The 14,658-nt window shown below is 42.3% G+C and overlaps 1 protein-coding gene across 1 annotated transcript; it reads right to left on the reverse strand.

The window, feature by feature from the left end:
- Window positions 1-2,055: 2,055 nt before the first annotated feature.
- LOC118789742 (cystatin-F) lies at window positions 2,056-5,767 on the reverse strand. The gene is made up of 4 exons (XM_036546331.1): window positions 5,703-5,767; window positions 4,531-4,706; window positions 3,787-3,906; window positions 2,056-2,657 (listed from the first exon to the last, which is right to left on the reverse strand). The coding sequence occupies exons 1-4, from the start codon at window positions 5,758-5,760 to the stop codon at window positions 2,577-2,579; spliced, it is 435 nt and encodes a 144-aa protein (XP_036402224.1). The 5' UTR covers window positions 5,761-5,767; the 3' UTR covers window positions 2,056-2,576.
- Window positions 5,768-14,658: the final 8,891 nt, after the last annotated feature.

Raw genomic sequence — 14,658 nt, forward strand, 5'->3', positions numbered from 1 at the left:
CGGGTCAACAGCTTCATTACGAAAGTGATGAGTACCCGGCTTCAGAGGGTCAGCTGGGGGCTCCAAGACGAATGCATGGCCCTTCTCAAAACTTCAATAGCACATTAAGAGAGGACACAGAGTACCTCTTCCCTTGCAAGCCGAAGTTGGACCCTTCTTTTATAAATAGTTCCGAATACTCCAGACCTTGAACAAGTGGCAAAATGATCCAGGTCAAGGCAAAGGCTGTATTTCAAGTGTAAGGGTTCTGGTTTCCCTCCTGAGGTCAGTTACCTCATTGAAAACTCTCCTGAGCATATTGAGCAGAAACCCGCCATTCTATTTATGCATGGATGCTTTTGGAGAAGTGGAGTGTGCAGATTGAGGAGGTGATTTAACTTTTTTATGGTGTACTTCAAAAGCAGAGCATGTCAAAGTCAGCCAGCAAGCTGAATTGTGGCCTGGAACAGCATGGTGTATTGAATTACCGGTACGAAATCACCTCACAAACAAATGATTCAGTGATTTGGAGCATGTGCAACAGTCAATCAAGTGCATCACGATCAGTCATAGTCAATTAATCTAATTGATGGCAATAACATTTGATTGGTATCCTAAATCTGTGTACATGGTTTTTCTGAAAACATACATGCATGAATACTGGTGTCTTGTATACACACTTGTTGGACAATTGTGTCAGAACAGATTTTATTTTATTCTGAGGAGTTGATGGACTTTAAAACCTACTGCACGTCACCCTAAAGGGCTTGAGTTCAAGCCATTAAGAGAAATGTGAGATTTTGTTCAAACGTGGGTAGTTATAAGGTCCCATTGCTGTGCATTATAATTAAGCATCTCAGCTAGTCTCTACATTTCATACACCATGGGCTTTTGCCCCAGTGACTAAGGCTTGTTTTATATGTGTCAGGTTTCATCTTGTGTTGGTCACCTCTCACCTCGCAGTATCTTGTTTCGTCCTGGTTCTCGACAGGCTTCTGATTCTACAACACCATTCAACATTCTACGCAAGCCCCATTATCTACTCCACATGTTAAGCAGGCTGTGCTAAAGATGATCAAAACCTTGTTCGATCATTGTTTCAATTTAAATGGCAATGGCCCAGACTCACACTGAAATTCTGAAATTAAGATGCTGAAATTTTGTATTTACTTTATTTTATATTTAAACAAAGTGAGTTTGTCAGCTTCTGCAACCAATGAGGAACGTTGTAAAAGTAATGGAAAGTAAGACTTGAGATAGTTGCAAGAGAGGGGTTGAGTTCATTCATTCCCACCTCTTTATTCACTGTGTGCCTGCATACCCAGAAAAATCTAGAAAAGCCTCCATTCTTTTATCCATATTCTATATTCATTTGTTCCCCAGAGACTAGTTATGACTGAGTGCTTGTTATGACTAACAGAAGGTCGTGCTTTGACTGTGTTTGTGTGGTGTTTACTTGATTACAGTTGTTACACAATTATACATTTTGCAATAGTTGATCAGTGAAGGGGCTCTCATTCAGTCAGTGAGCATGCACCGAAGGCATGAAGTAATATGCAATAGCAAGGAAGCCTGTTAACACTGTTGTGTTCAATTGTTTGAATACTGTTGTGTTCAATGAGTTAATGACAGCTTTTCAACAATGAGAAAATGCATTTATTACAGTCTGTACAAGAATGATTCAAGCCCCTATCAACTGCAAAATGAAACTAAATAAGATGGATAAATAGGTAAAATATGTTGTTTCAGGAAACACACGGTTCTGCACAGTTCAGAATTTAACAGCTTTAGAAATACATTGGAATCCTTGTTTGAAAGTGTCTTTTTTGCATAACAGTAACATGATTGTACAGTAAGCATCACTGTCCAGTCTGAAGACGGTCACAAAGGGGCTAGACTGTATTGATGTATTGTACATCGAAAATGTTTAATAATGTGCATTCTCTCACCCACACCATTTTGCTTAATAAAAGAAGGCTGTTCCTTATCATGAATGGTCAAAGAGCACTCCTCATTGTAAGGAGTGGCAGCTCAAGTGAGCCTTAAACACTGTTATGTACATGAACCCTTTTTTTAATATTTACAAGACACTTGCTGTATGAATTGAACTGTTCCAACGTCTCCTCTTTAGTAAACAGAACTGCTGCCTGCCATGAACTGAGAAAACAGTTTGCTGCCTATGTGTGTAAAAAAAAGACTAGGTGTTCGATGCATGTGGTTTGATTCAGCCTGTTCAGAGCTGGTAGACATACCATGTTAATGTGCACCTTCCAATATGTCCTGGAATGTAATTTTAAATGAATCATTGTATTTTGTTGCAACGGGCTAAATGAACCCTCTCTGAATAAAGCACCTCTCTCAAATTCATGTCCAGTGTCGTTTTATGGCGTTTACCTCAGTATGGCCATATTTTTTGAAGTCATTTCATAACACCACTGACAGTCACCAACACCTGCCTTTATTGTATGTGATGTGCACGATAAGGAAGTGATGTATGTGCTAGATGGTCAAGCGTGGTGGCAACTTTGTGTGGTACGTGTGCAGAATCGGAAGTGGGAAGGCCTTCGGCACACTGCTGCTCCCGTTCCGCTGAGCACTCAAGGATGGCAGACGAAGAAGGTGGTGTTCATCCATTTCAGCCATGGAAGGGACCACACTTCGAAGTGACAGTGGAAGATCTGAAACAGGAAGGCGGCAAGCGCTCAGAATATATTTAGTGTCGCTAGTTGTCTCCCGACAGATGGCGCACGTGGCACACCCATCTGTCTGAGAGTTTGCCGAAATCATGTAAAATGTTATATTTTTCTGCCTCAGCTCAAAAATGGTTTCTTAAATGAGTATTACTATAGTTGTGCATAATATCATATGAGTAGAAAGATCACAGTAGTTTCAGCCCATAGCATGTCATGTTTTCAGGAGCTGCTGCCACAAAGGAAGAAGTGTAGGGAAAGTGCAATGAGCATTGCATAGTAACTTTATCTTTTGACCATACTGAATCTAAACTACTTTTTAGGCTTCCCATGGGTACTTGGACACTGTTAGATCACTGTAGGCACTGCTCTGTCTGTCAAGAGATGATGAGCACCACCAAATGCCAATGAGGAGCCCAACCAATCACAAATTTGCACAGACTGCATTGGTGCAAAGACCCCAAAATGTTGAAGCAGTGGTTTGAATGCCATCGCACCAGTGGGGTTGGCAGCTTTCATGCATGCACTGTAACACCCCTGCTTTGAGATAGTGAAAGCAGGCTTCAAAGCGTGCTCCATGGTGACTGTATGAGTTGACAACCTTGCATTTGAGCCAATTGCTGTTGTATTACCATAAGCATGCAAGTGTTCATTTATAATTGCGTCTGAAATCAAACAGCACTCGCATGGTGAATGTTGGATTCAACACAATTAGCTACACTCCCAAAGCAGGGTTTCAGCTGCATAATTTGGAGCCAATTAGAATGTCCATTTGGTTGCAGTTGGCCAGATGCTTCCCCTAAACAAGGTTTCTTCTGAATGCACCGTCATTATTAAATCATTATCATGATTTACTTTAACCTCAAGCATTTCTTTCTGTAATTTTTTTTGTTTGTTTGCCATTTCCAAATGCCACTATGCTGAATGAAATTGCTGGCAATTTCTACAGCAGTGAAACAGAAAGCAGTCTGTGGTTTTGTGTCCCCTTCAAAAGATTTTGTGCACCCTCCAAGCCACCCCCTCCCCCTCCACACTGAAGCAAGATGCTTTTCGCGCCCCCCCCCCCGCCCCCCCAAGCCTCCCTTCCACACTGTAGCAAGATATTTTCTCACTTTACCTGATGTAGCTTTCCTTTTGGCTGAAAGTGACAGTTGCTCAGGTCGGGGTTGCTTGCAGTCTTTCGGCAAACGGTGCGTGAAATCTCCACCTCCAGGATGTACTTGATGCCCTTCACAACCTGCAGCCGAGAGTGTCCACACATGAGAAGCTGCAGAGATCAGCCGTCGGAACCCCTCCCCACGCCAGTGTAACCAGTAGCAACAAACACAGTCTGGATACAGCTTCAGATCTCACCAGCCTGAATTTGGTAACATACAGCATTTCAGAACTGACAAAGCCACTGAATGGATTAACAGCAATATTTATAAATGGCTTACAAGTGTTACACATTTAATTCCAGGGTTCTTAGACATTTCAAGACTGACTTGGAATAAACTGGGGCAGACCAAAATTAGGCATGTATTTTGACACGGTACACATGCACCTCAGATAGATTTATACTAATCCACAAAAACATAAATTCCCTGTTAACTCTGTAACATTGCTACACCAGACACACTTGCATTTTTCCCCTCAGAAGGAATTATTATCAACTTCTTACTACGTATCACTAAGTGAACAATCACCTGTCTCCATTTTAGAGACTACTCTTTATTTCAAGGGCCCACTGCTTCGGATGGGTCAAATGCAGAAGACGAATTTCCCCATGGGGATCGATAAAGTGTACAATTACCACCATAGTAGAAGTTTTTACATTTGTGATGATTCAGACATCCTTAATGGTGATGACTTGTACTCTTACCTGTCTCTCTGCCTTATCAATGGCCAAAGACTTGAAAAGGAATATATCATTTGACTTGTTGTTGAAGGCGTAGGTGCCGCTCAGCACTGCCTTTTGGACCCCAGGGTCATTCTTGCTGACGTTGCCGGCCGAACCAGGAATGGTCCGAGCTGTATGACTTCCCAGAGTGACGGTCTCTGCAAGACAACGTGGATAAGCATTACTTTACAGATCCTATTATCCTATTATCCAGAGGATCTTCCATAGCTTAGGCTTTTTAAGTTGTTTAATGTACTTACACAACTGGATATTTACTGAGGCAATTCGAGTTAAGAACCTTGCCCAAGAAAACACAGCAGGGCCCCGCCAGGGTATCAGACCAGGAATCTTTGGGTTACAATTCCTGTTTTTCACCACTACACCACGCTACTGCCCCGCGTAATGAAATGCTGTCCAGTCGAGTGACAAATGGCATTCTTACTCGCGACCAAGAACTCGTAACCAACATCTGCTTGTAAAGCATAGCTCTGGTGTCAACATATCCCTCGATACCTACAGCACCAGTGTCCCTTCATTGCTGTCTTGTCTGTGGCTCCTTTTAATCATTGTAAAAAGCAGTTGGATGAAACAAGTGCCAGCTAATTAAACCCTAACGCAAAAGCTCAGCAGCTGAGCAGGCAGAGAAAGCCATTTTAAACCTCGTTTTGACAGCTTTGTGAAGATGGATTTTTTTTGTTCCTTTGAGCTTTATTCGAGAGGCTGCTGCTGCTTTGTGGTTGGATAGGAGAGAACGCGTCCGTGGTAGATCCTCCGTGTGTCTGATACAGATATAACTGCCTGCACCTTTCTGGCATGTTCTTCAAATAGAAAGGCCACAAAGATCAGAGAGCAGATAGCCAGCTGGTCAATAACGGAGGAGGGGAATGGGGGGGGACAAAATTAATCAGACCCTCACTCCCCCAGACACAAATGAGTATGCCCATTACTCTGGCAATACATTAGCGCTCCCAGCAGAAGCAGAACTATGAGTAAGCCAAGAAACAGAGCCCTTTAAGCTGATAAATGGTCTTAGCTTCAAGATAATCTAAAGGCAGCACTGAGGGCCAGCAATACAAATCACCCCCTAAAAGAGAAACCTTTCCTAGGATCACAAAGTACCTTGACACAATTGCAACTGCCTTTAGCCATCTTACCTTGCAACGACCAAGCAGCCAACACTGTGAGAAACAGAAGCAATGGGTCGACCACCATGTTGCTAGAAGACTTTTTCAACACTGCAGAGCTACTTCCTGCAAGGCAACACTTTGACCACATGCAACGTTGCTAAACGAACTGCCTTTTTTGAGATGTGCAGCCAATTAGCTTTTAGACCTTCCAGGTGCAGGACATAACAGCCAAAGGAAAACTCCTGTCCCTGTTAATTGAGAACATCCTTGAATAAACAAGGATGACCATTGATATGCTTAGGGAGAGCTTTAGGGCCTTTCTTGATACCTTATGTCCTTGACAAATGCAGTGATGCATAGAATTGTAAAAATATATGTGCCACACTCAACGTGTATTTTGAAGTGACTTTGCACGGACAGTTTGGACCTTATAAGAACAGAAAGCAAGGAACCAGGAGGAAAGAAGGCTTGCAAGTGACATCAAACACTTCCTTCAATGTAAGTGATTAGACTTCTCCGTTGTAATGACACTTTGAAAGGGTGTGGGGAGGTTGAGTGGCTTTCACCACATCCTGTGTTCAGACTCCACTGAAACCCACAGAAGTGTTGCTTTGTGTGCAGAAAAATGACTCCCGTTCCTGACGTCCCAGTTCCTTTCTAGCTGCCTGTAGAATTCTGCTACTCATCGTCGGTGTGTGACATTTTATATCATGATTAAAACCAAGTCTCCCTCTTCATCGTTATTTGGAAAGATTTTTTCAAAGAAAAGACCAGTTCAAAGGCTGGGAGTTAAAGATTTGGGGCCGGTGACTAATCCGTCACTTCAAAGCACGCCTCCACTTTTTCAACCTTTTCAACATAATTTCATCAACACATGCTATTTCTGTCACATTGAGAAGTCCACAGCAGTTTGTAAGTTTCCACATCTACAAGTTTTTAAGCTGTTCAATGTGTCATTCTTTAAAGATAGAATTGACTGTTCTAACTCAATTTAGAAATTGTAGTTAAATATTTATTGGCATGTCATTAGCTCTATCAGGTACTTTTATAGTAAAATATGTGTTTATGCATGTGTGACAAATGGAATATATATTACAACTCACTTTTTGGAATTGATCTCTGCTATGTGGTATAGCTTATTCTGAAACATCTTTTGTCCTGATCTAATAATGTCATCTCCTACAATTATTCCCCTATATTCATTTTGTGCAATTGTCCTATATGATTTTAAACAATGTCTGCTTTTTTTCTGGATGGTGGGATACACTGTACAGCTGGACACAATTAAATATACCATGCAGTACCATATGTAGCCAGCAGGTGGTAGAGAACTCACATTTTTTTCTGCCTCCATTTGCCTGCCAGCTTCACACGGTAAGGGGGTGTAAATACATTTCCTTTTTTTCCCCTTCTTTTCCTTGGGGATCGTTGGTGTCAGATCTGGAATACAGCTGATGTTAATTATTAATCGGTTTGGGGGAAACAGAAAGAGATAGCAGGGAACCGGTGCTGGCAGTGATGAAACGCACCACTGAGTTCTCACAGCCAGTAGCCAGCGAAGCTTCAAAGAAGGCCGTTGTGTTCCTCAAATGCTGAAACTGTTCGGCCTGTGGAAGCATAATTCCTTCTCTTAATGATTTAAAATCACAGGCGATTTCAAGACCCATCCCAGCAAGGCTGGTTTGATTACCAACATCTGCAGCGGAATGACGGCCAGGATGGTTTCAGTCGTTATTGTCACTTGCATATTGTATGAGATGCAATTAAGGATGCTAAGTGGCAGTGCAGTTAACATGCCGATTTACTTAATGTTGTCCTTCTCACAAGTAATTACAATGAAATCAACAGTTTCAGCAGATTCCATCAATACACACATTAAATAAGGTGGGCACTGGAAAGCTCATCCTTATCTACGCAACACACACTAATTGTCGTTTCATTACAAGACGCTCTTATTCTGAGTGACGTGTAACGGTTACATTTTATATCCGTGACCCACTTCAGTCGCACTTCTGAGATGCAGACCCATGGCCTACAGACCTCTTGTCCTGTGGTCTTGCCTCTACACCACATTGTGCCATTGCACAGTCCTTAACCCTCAAAGTTGATTTCCCCTGCTTTACATCATTTGGTGCAGAGTATCTTTACCACTGTAGCTAAGGCACTTGGTCTACTACAGGATCAGAGATGGTCACTCCTGATACATATCCTTTCACTGCATTATATGTTACTCCATCAGGTTTTACAACAGCTTTGGGGTACAATAAGACGGGGGCTCGGCTCATACAACACCTTAATAGCACATAAGGTGGGAGTAGGATGGACATGTGCTCCATGAAACGGACTGAGGTGCATTCACACTCCAGGAGAGAACGCCCAAATCTCCCATGAGGCGACTGCTCCAGTGCATAGATCCAAACGGCCCGAGAGAGCAGCTCAAAGCGGACGCGGGCACCAGAGGACCCTGCCAGACGCCCACTGCTGCTCCTGAGAAGGCTGTAAATGGTATTAGCAGGGCATGCCGTTATTTTCTCCCAGGCCTGATCTGGTTATTCCATGATCAAGATTCTATTTTTGGCCCCGGTGTACAGGAAAAAAGAAAAAAACGCTGGGCACATAATTCTTCCCCCCTTGCAGATGTGGTGACGTACGGATGCATGCGAGGTGACCCACTGCAATTAAAAGCTCTCCCCATCTGTTGTTCTGCGTGAACCCACGGTGAATGTCATCCCTTCCCGGGCTGACGATGTGAATCCCAGGTCCTCTCTGTGCTAGTGGAACTGGCCTGAATTCACCCCGCGACAAAAGACTGCTGTGCGCACGGCCGACCCCCATCAACCCTTGCGTTCCTCCTCCCCCCTGATGTCACCTTGTGAAACATGCATGCCGAGCTCTCATTCGTGGACAGAAGGCCTTCAGGACTGCAGAAGGTTTTCGTGAAAATATCTTCTTCTACAGTGGGAATTATGCTCAGGTCCTCTTTGAGAGGAATACCTCTCCTCCTCTCCCTTCATTGTAACTTATTTTGTAATAATTCATTTTGAAATTAAGGTAGACCCTACAGAACACATACAGACAGGAGTGGTGTGGGTTTAGAGACTTACAGTCAGTGGAGAATTACAGACACAGTGGATCCAAAGAATCAGCATTCTGCACATTCTACACCTCTTTTTGGGGTCTGAACAGAAAATGTTTGTCTTAAACAAGATTAATTAATCTTAAATACAGAGAGATAACTTCCTTTGTACAAATGCCCCCTATAGTTACAATGGTGAAAGCAGTTTTCTGCTTTTTTGACCTAAATAACAAGAGCATTGCCAGAGAAGCTCCAGTAACAATTCTTTTGTTTTTGTATCCCCCAGCCTCAACATTGCATGAATATAAATGCGGACTGATGTGAACAGAATTCTAATTGGCTTTCCAGTCCAGGAATATTTATGGCAAACCAGCCCCAACGCAGTGTGCCCTTGATAAAGCACCCATGGCTCGAAACAGAGGAAAAAATTTTGGCTGGACACACCAAGCATTATTGACTTATTTGCTTTTTCCAGACCATGCCAGATTTATTTTAATTATACACCTGAAAGGATAGTTGTTAGGTACCGTCACGGACCACTGATCATTCCTCAGGGAATGACCCCTCTTGCAGGCGTCCTTTGAGTGCTTGCCAGATCAAAGGCGAGGGAGTCACATGACAAGCTGACGAGCGAATTGTTCAATTCGTCATTGAGAGCACAGGCGAGTGAGGCAAAGTCATGCGGTTGCTGTTGCAGTGGAGCTGATCAGGCGGGTGGGGGTGGGGGGATTCGATCCTCCCAAGGGTCAGCTGCCAAGGTGTGATTTGATGCCTTTAGTTTGAATCTGACTGTCACTGGTCAGGCACGGTGCCACGCTCAGAGAAATCGAAACCGGGTCCATTCCAGCATAACAATTCGATGTTCCACTGACCATAGCCTCCATCACTCACCCTTGAGTCTTAACAGCTACATGCACAAAAATGGGATTGGATGAAGAAGGGGGGAAAAAGCACTTCCCTGCATCTGATCTAGACAGCGATTTACAGTTCACCTAAGGGTTTCTGCGTAATGACAATGTAAAGGAGCCGCAAAAATTATTTAAAGCCGCTTTGGGCGATTTATTTACTGGGAAGCCAGGCAGCTGTGTGTCACTTACGGACGCTGCGTTTGTCATCTCGCTGCAAAGCCGACGTCGACTCGGCGGTAATGGCGGGCTACAGCCCGCGGACAGAGAGGAGCTGACGTGTGACGGGGCCCCGGTTCTAAACCCGTTGCTTGTCGGCGGCCCTGCGAGATCACTCCCGTGCGTGGAACACGTTTCAGAGGCGGCAGTAAGATAACGGGGTATGTCCAGCGATGGAGACAGCGGAAGGGGCAGCGAAGCGATAAGCAATAAAAAATGCGTTCCAAGTCCAAGGTCGCAGGCGTCACACACCCTCGTTTAAACGCGAGAGCAGCCGCGCAATCACCGTCAACTAAAGACGGCCGACGGTGTCTGGGCGCCGTAAAGGCATTCCCAACTGAGCTGTCATTTTAAAAATGGCGATAGACGGGGCGCACCATATTCTAGGACCTTCATAAACCACACGTGGAATATTAACCTATGTACGTTGTGAATTTTGGAAAAGAGTGAAATTCCGCATCATGGTTTTTAGTTTTAGTTTCCACAGCACGGTAACGAAGAGTAGGGCCCAGTTGTCATATTGATAGAGTAATGAATGTAATTTTTCAGGCGTTTTTTGGAAATGCTATTTTCTATGCGTTCTTATTTACACACAACTATGGTTGTTACTTTTTTTTTTTACGTGCAGAGTTTTGTGGATATCTCAACTGCGATTGCTGAAAAATCTAATTTTAGGCAGAAGTAATTAAATCAATGAATTTGTCTCGACAGAACAGATGAATTTGACACGCAGGCACGCCATAATTTAAAGACATCAGTTTACACCAGCAGCTGACTCTTGACAACACTTGACAATAATTGTAAGGCCTGCAGAACAGGATTGGTAATTTGTATCACATATAATTTGTGTGTATGCCGTACTACAGTTTAATTAAGCCTCATAATGAATCATACAATAATTATGAGAAGAATATTATAGGAACAATTATGCGACTCATACAATTAGATTAATGTTAATATTCCTTTGTAGGGATGTGTGAGTAATATATCTTATTGTTTACTCACCTGTTTTCCTAGTCGAATATCAGGTCTGCCTCCAGGGCTTTTGGCATTTACATTCCTGGTGATGAGCCCTTTTAATAAAGCGCTGGCATTAAAATTCATATTCCTGAATCCCACATCAACAATTAATAAACTTCGCTCCGGAACCTTCTGGGAAAGTGTTCTTTTGAGTGCAACGTGCATGCAGTGCATCAAATTACATTTAAATTAAGGCTTTGACATTTTCTTAACAAATCCCGAGGGCTCAAGAAAGCATAGAAATACATTACAACGTATGGACAGCCCTTGATATGAAACAGCTTTCTTACAACCAACACCGAATACTATGTCTTTTAAGTCATGATTCACAGTGCACAAAACCCATCAGCTGCTCTTTTTTACTGGAAACCTTATTAATATTATATTGGTGACTAGATTAAGGAGTAACCAAAAATTAAACATTCATTATATTTCTTAACTTTTAGTTAGTACAAAGGCAACCACCTTGACTCAGTGTCTGAGCCATCTTTTCTTCATCCTCACACTTCCCTTTTGCAAACAACCCCTTATTTGGTAGGTATGCATATTGAAATCCTTTCATTTCCTTCCAGATTTTTTTGTATTGATGTAAGCATGTAACATTCTACCTCCCCAACGCAGAAGCACTGAATCGACACTTGAATCATAATTCTCTGGAATCACGATGCTCCTCCTTTCAATATCAGCCTTCAAAGTATAAGCGGGAGGCCATCCTGAAACATTTAAGATGTTTATTTTTATTGAAAAAATTATATTCCTTAAAATTCTAATTGGAACTGGATGAACTTCATCTCACCCTTTTCGTGCCTGCCTGCAGTTCCCAGAGTGCAAAGTGAAGCTAATCAAGAACCTTCTGCCAGTTAGCATGAGGCTGTAAAACTACTAAAGCTGTCATGCTGTAAATGCCAGTCCACACAGTTCAGACAAAAACCCACAAAAAGGAGACTTCATCTATAGCATATTTTAGCACAGAATGTCTAAACAGAAGCATTTTAGTTTTCAACAACATTTTTCAATGAATTAATGATTTGTGATTCCATTTTTCTCCAACGCACAATATAAAAGGAAAATGGACCAAAGGCTTCTGGGCCATGTTTGAAATTTGACCTGAAGTAGGTTACAACAGCATAAACACACGATAGATTAGCCTATGTACTGTACAAAGAAAGAGCTTTTCAATATAGATATCTACTGTAGTAATGGGAAGGAACACTGTAACATTTCACATGTACAGTGAAAAATCACTTTTGTTCCTAAATCAAGATTTGTTAGGTTGGGTGGAAGTGTAATATTATTGTTTAATTAAAAAAAGGTTCAGCCACACGTTAAAGCTGGCATTTCTGCCACAGTTGTTTCTCTTGCTTACAGAGAGAAATAACTGAAGTGGAAGTCCTTGACTTTGTCAGCTCTTTCAGGACCTTTAAAATCTGCTCATCCTTGAAGGGCAGATACAGATGGGGGAAGCATATCATTTAGAGTCTTTCATTCAGGACAGCAGCCATTCAATGGCACTGTTCCCACAAAGAGCAGGAAAGATTTCTCTATCTCTGTTTTGTGATAAGTCAACTTTATATCCTTGCTCAAGAGACTAATCATTCATACATCTATTTGGGTTTTTGAGCACCAGTTACTCAAGTATTTAAAAATACATTTACTGCTATAGCAGAAAATCTCTACCTAGACATCAACACTTCTTGCTTCATTGTTTTGAGCAATTTCTAGACAAAATTTCTGGCATTAATCCTTGTCGGTCTTCTGTCTTAAGTTCATGTTGTATCATGCAATTGCAGTTCAGTTATTATTAAAAAGCAAAAGGAAAAATATGTAATGTAGTCTCAGTAAGCTATCATCACCAGCAATTTCGCCTCCCAAATTACGTTCCAAATCAATGTTCATGCGCTGTGGCCATTGCAATACATCATAGGAGGTGGATGACTACAAGGGACTCAAGAGCTTAGGTCATTATCTTTTTCAATCAGGGGGATGAAGCTGAGGACAGTGGAGCAGTCAGAAAATAATCTTGTTGTTTTTACCCACCCAAATATACATACTGAAGCACAGCGAAAATTTTAATGAGTTTTCTTTAATACTGCCCATGGCACGCTTACCATTCAGAACAGATATGAAGGTTTGTAGATTGCTGTCCTTAAATCAACTTTCCCATGATGACGGCACAGCACATGGATAAGACCATGACAGTCTGTAGGCTTTTTAGGAGGATTTTGATGGCAATTCATAAACATTTCTGAGATTGCAATTTAAATGTGCATTCATTTTAAAAAAAGGTCTTCTTGTAAGGCAGAGAATGAGACGATCAAAAGAGATTTGCACCCATGTAGCCGACATGCCTTACAGAAGGGTTTTTGAATGACGCAACCCCTGAGGGGCATATGGACAAATACCTGACATTTACGGTAAATGCCCTGCTTTAGCACACTGTCAATTGCACTGTAGAGCTGCAAATAAGGTTGTGTGTTAACAGCAAGAAATATTGTAGAGGGGGCAGCACTAATGCAGTCTGTATTTATATTGTGATGCTGAAACCATTTATGACTTTCCATGCAGATAACTCGGCCCCGATCCTGGCGTCTGCATGCTTTCATCCACATCAGGCACTTACCCCCCTGATTCAAATCATCATTGTCTTGATTAAACCAATTCAGCCTTCCGGAGAGCGTTATTCGCTGAGCGCCGCTGCAGTAAAAAGCCTGCTGAATTTCGTCCCACCAGAGCCACAGTCGAGAAGCCCTACTCTGTGCCATTTAAAGACTTGACTCTACCCTCTCAGTAAGAAATAAGGAGCGAATCAGACAAAATGTACAACTCCCCTCTTCCCACAAAATCAGCAATCAACAAGTCAAACAAGCTTGTAGGGCAGTGTGACAGACATGCGAGCAGTTCAGGGCAAAGGGGCAGGCAGTGTGATGGAAAACGATGAGATAGGGAGGTGAGACCTGCCAGTACAACCACAGCAAATTGGGTTTTTATGCCAGTGTCCCTGAATATGACACAGTGCAGACTTATCCTAGATTACAGGAGAAACATCCATTGGATTTTTTAGCTCTTTTGTGGAAGCTTCAAGGACACACAGGGCAGTTATTATATACAGAGATTAGCAGTTGTATACCTCACAGCTATCATTCAATAGCGATATTATCTAATTGAAGCCTCTATTAGATTTTTTGGGAAATGTTCAGAAAACATCAGAGGGTATTTGACAATGATTCCTGGTGAAAGTGTTTCGTTGGGTGTATAAACCACACACTGAGGCAATCCCTTATAAGATTGATTGATAAATGTGTAGTGAGTCCAATGCATATGTAAGTATATTACTTTTTAAAATGTACTCTCACATTCTTACAGGCTGAGACCCCATCTGATTCCAGTTAGGTGGTTCCTTTACGTGTATATAGCCATTTTCAAACTCCTGGCATTTAGACATGATAAACATCATTTGGATGGAAAAACTGTCTGCTTATTCATTAACTATAATGCATAGGAGTGACAGAATGGGCAAGATGTTCTCATGTGCACACCTGACCTTGATGGCAGGATGGGCAAACGATCGCAGATATTCCTCCACGGAACATCCAATCAAACGCTTTCCCTGGGTTTTATTTTGTCACAGCCCCCTCCCACGGTACCTTTAAGGCCCCGGGCTCTCAAAGTGGTGCGCACTTTGCCATTATGCAAAGCCACCTTTCCCTATCCTTCAACTTTGTCCCTCACTTCGTTCCGCGGCGGTGAGTTCTGGGGTGGATCG

Source organism: Megalops cyprinoides, chromosome 15 (assembly GCF_013368585.1).
Source record: "Megalops cyprinoides isolate fMegCyp1 chromosome 15, fMegCyp1.pri, whole genome shotgun sequence".
Taxonomy (NCBI): Eukaryota; Metazoa; Chordata; class Actinopteri; order Elopiformes; family Megalopidae; genus Megalops; species Megalops cyprinoides.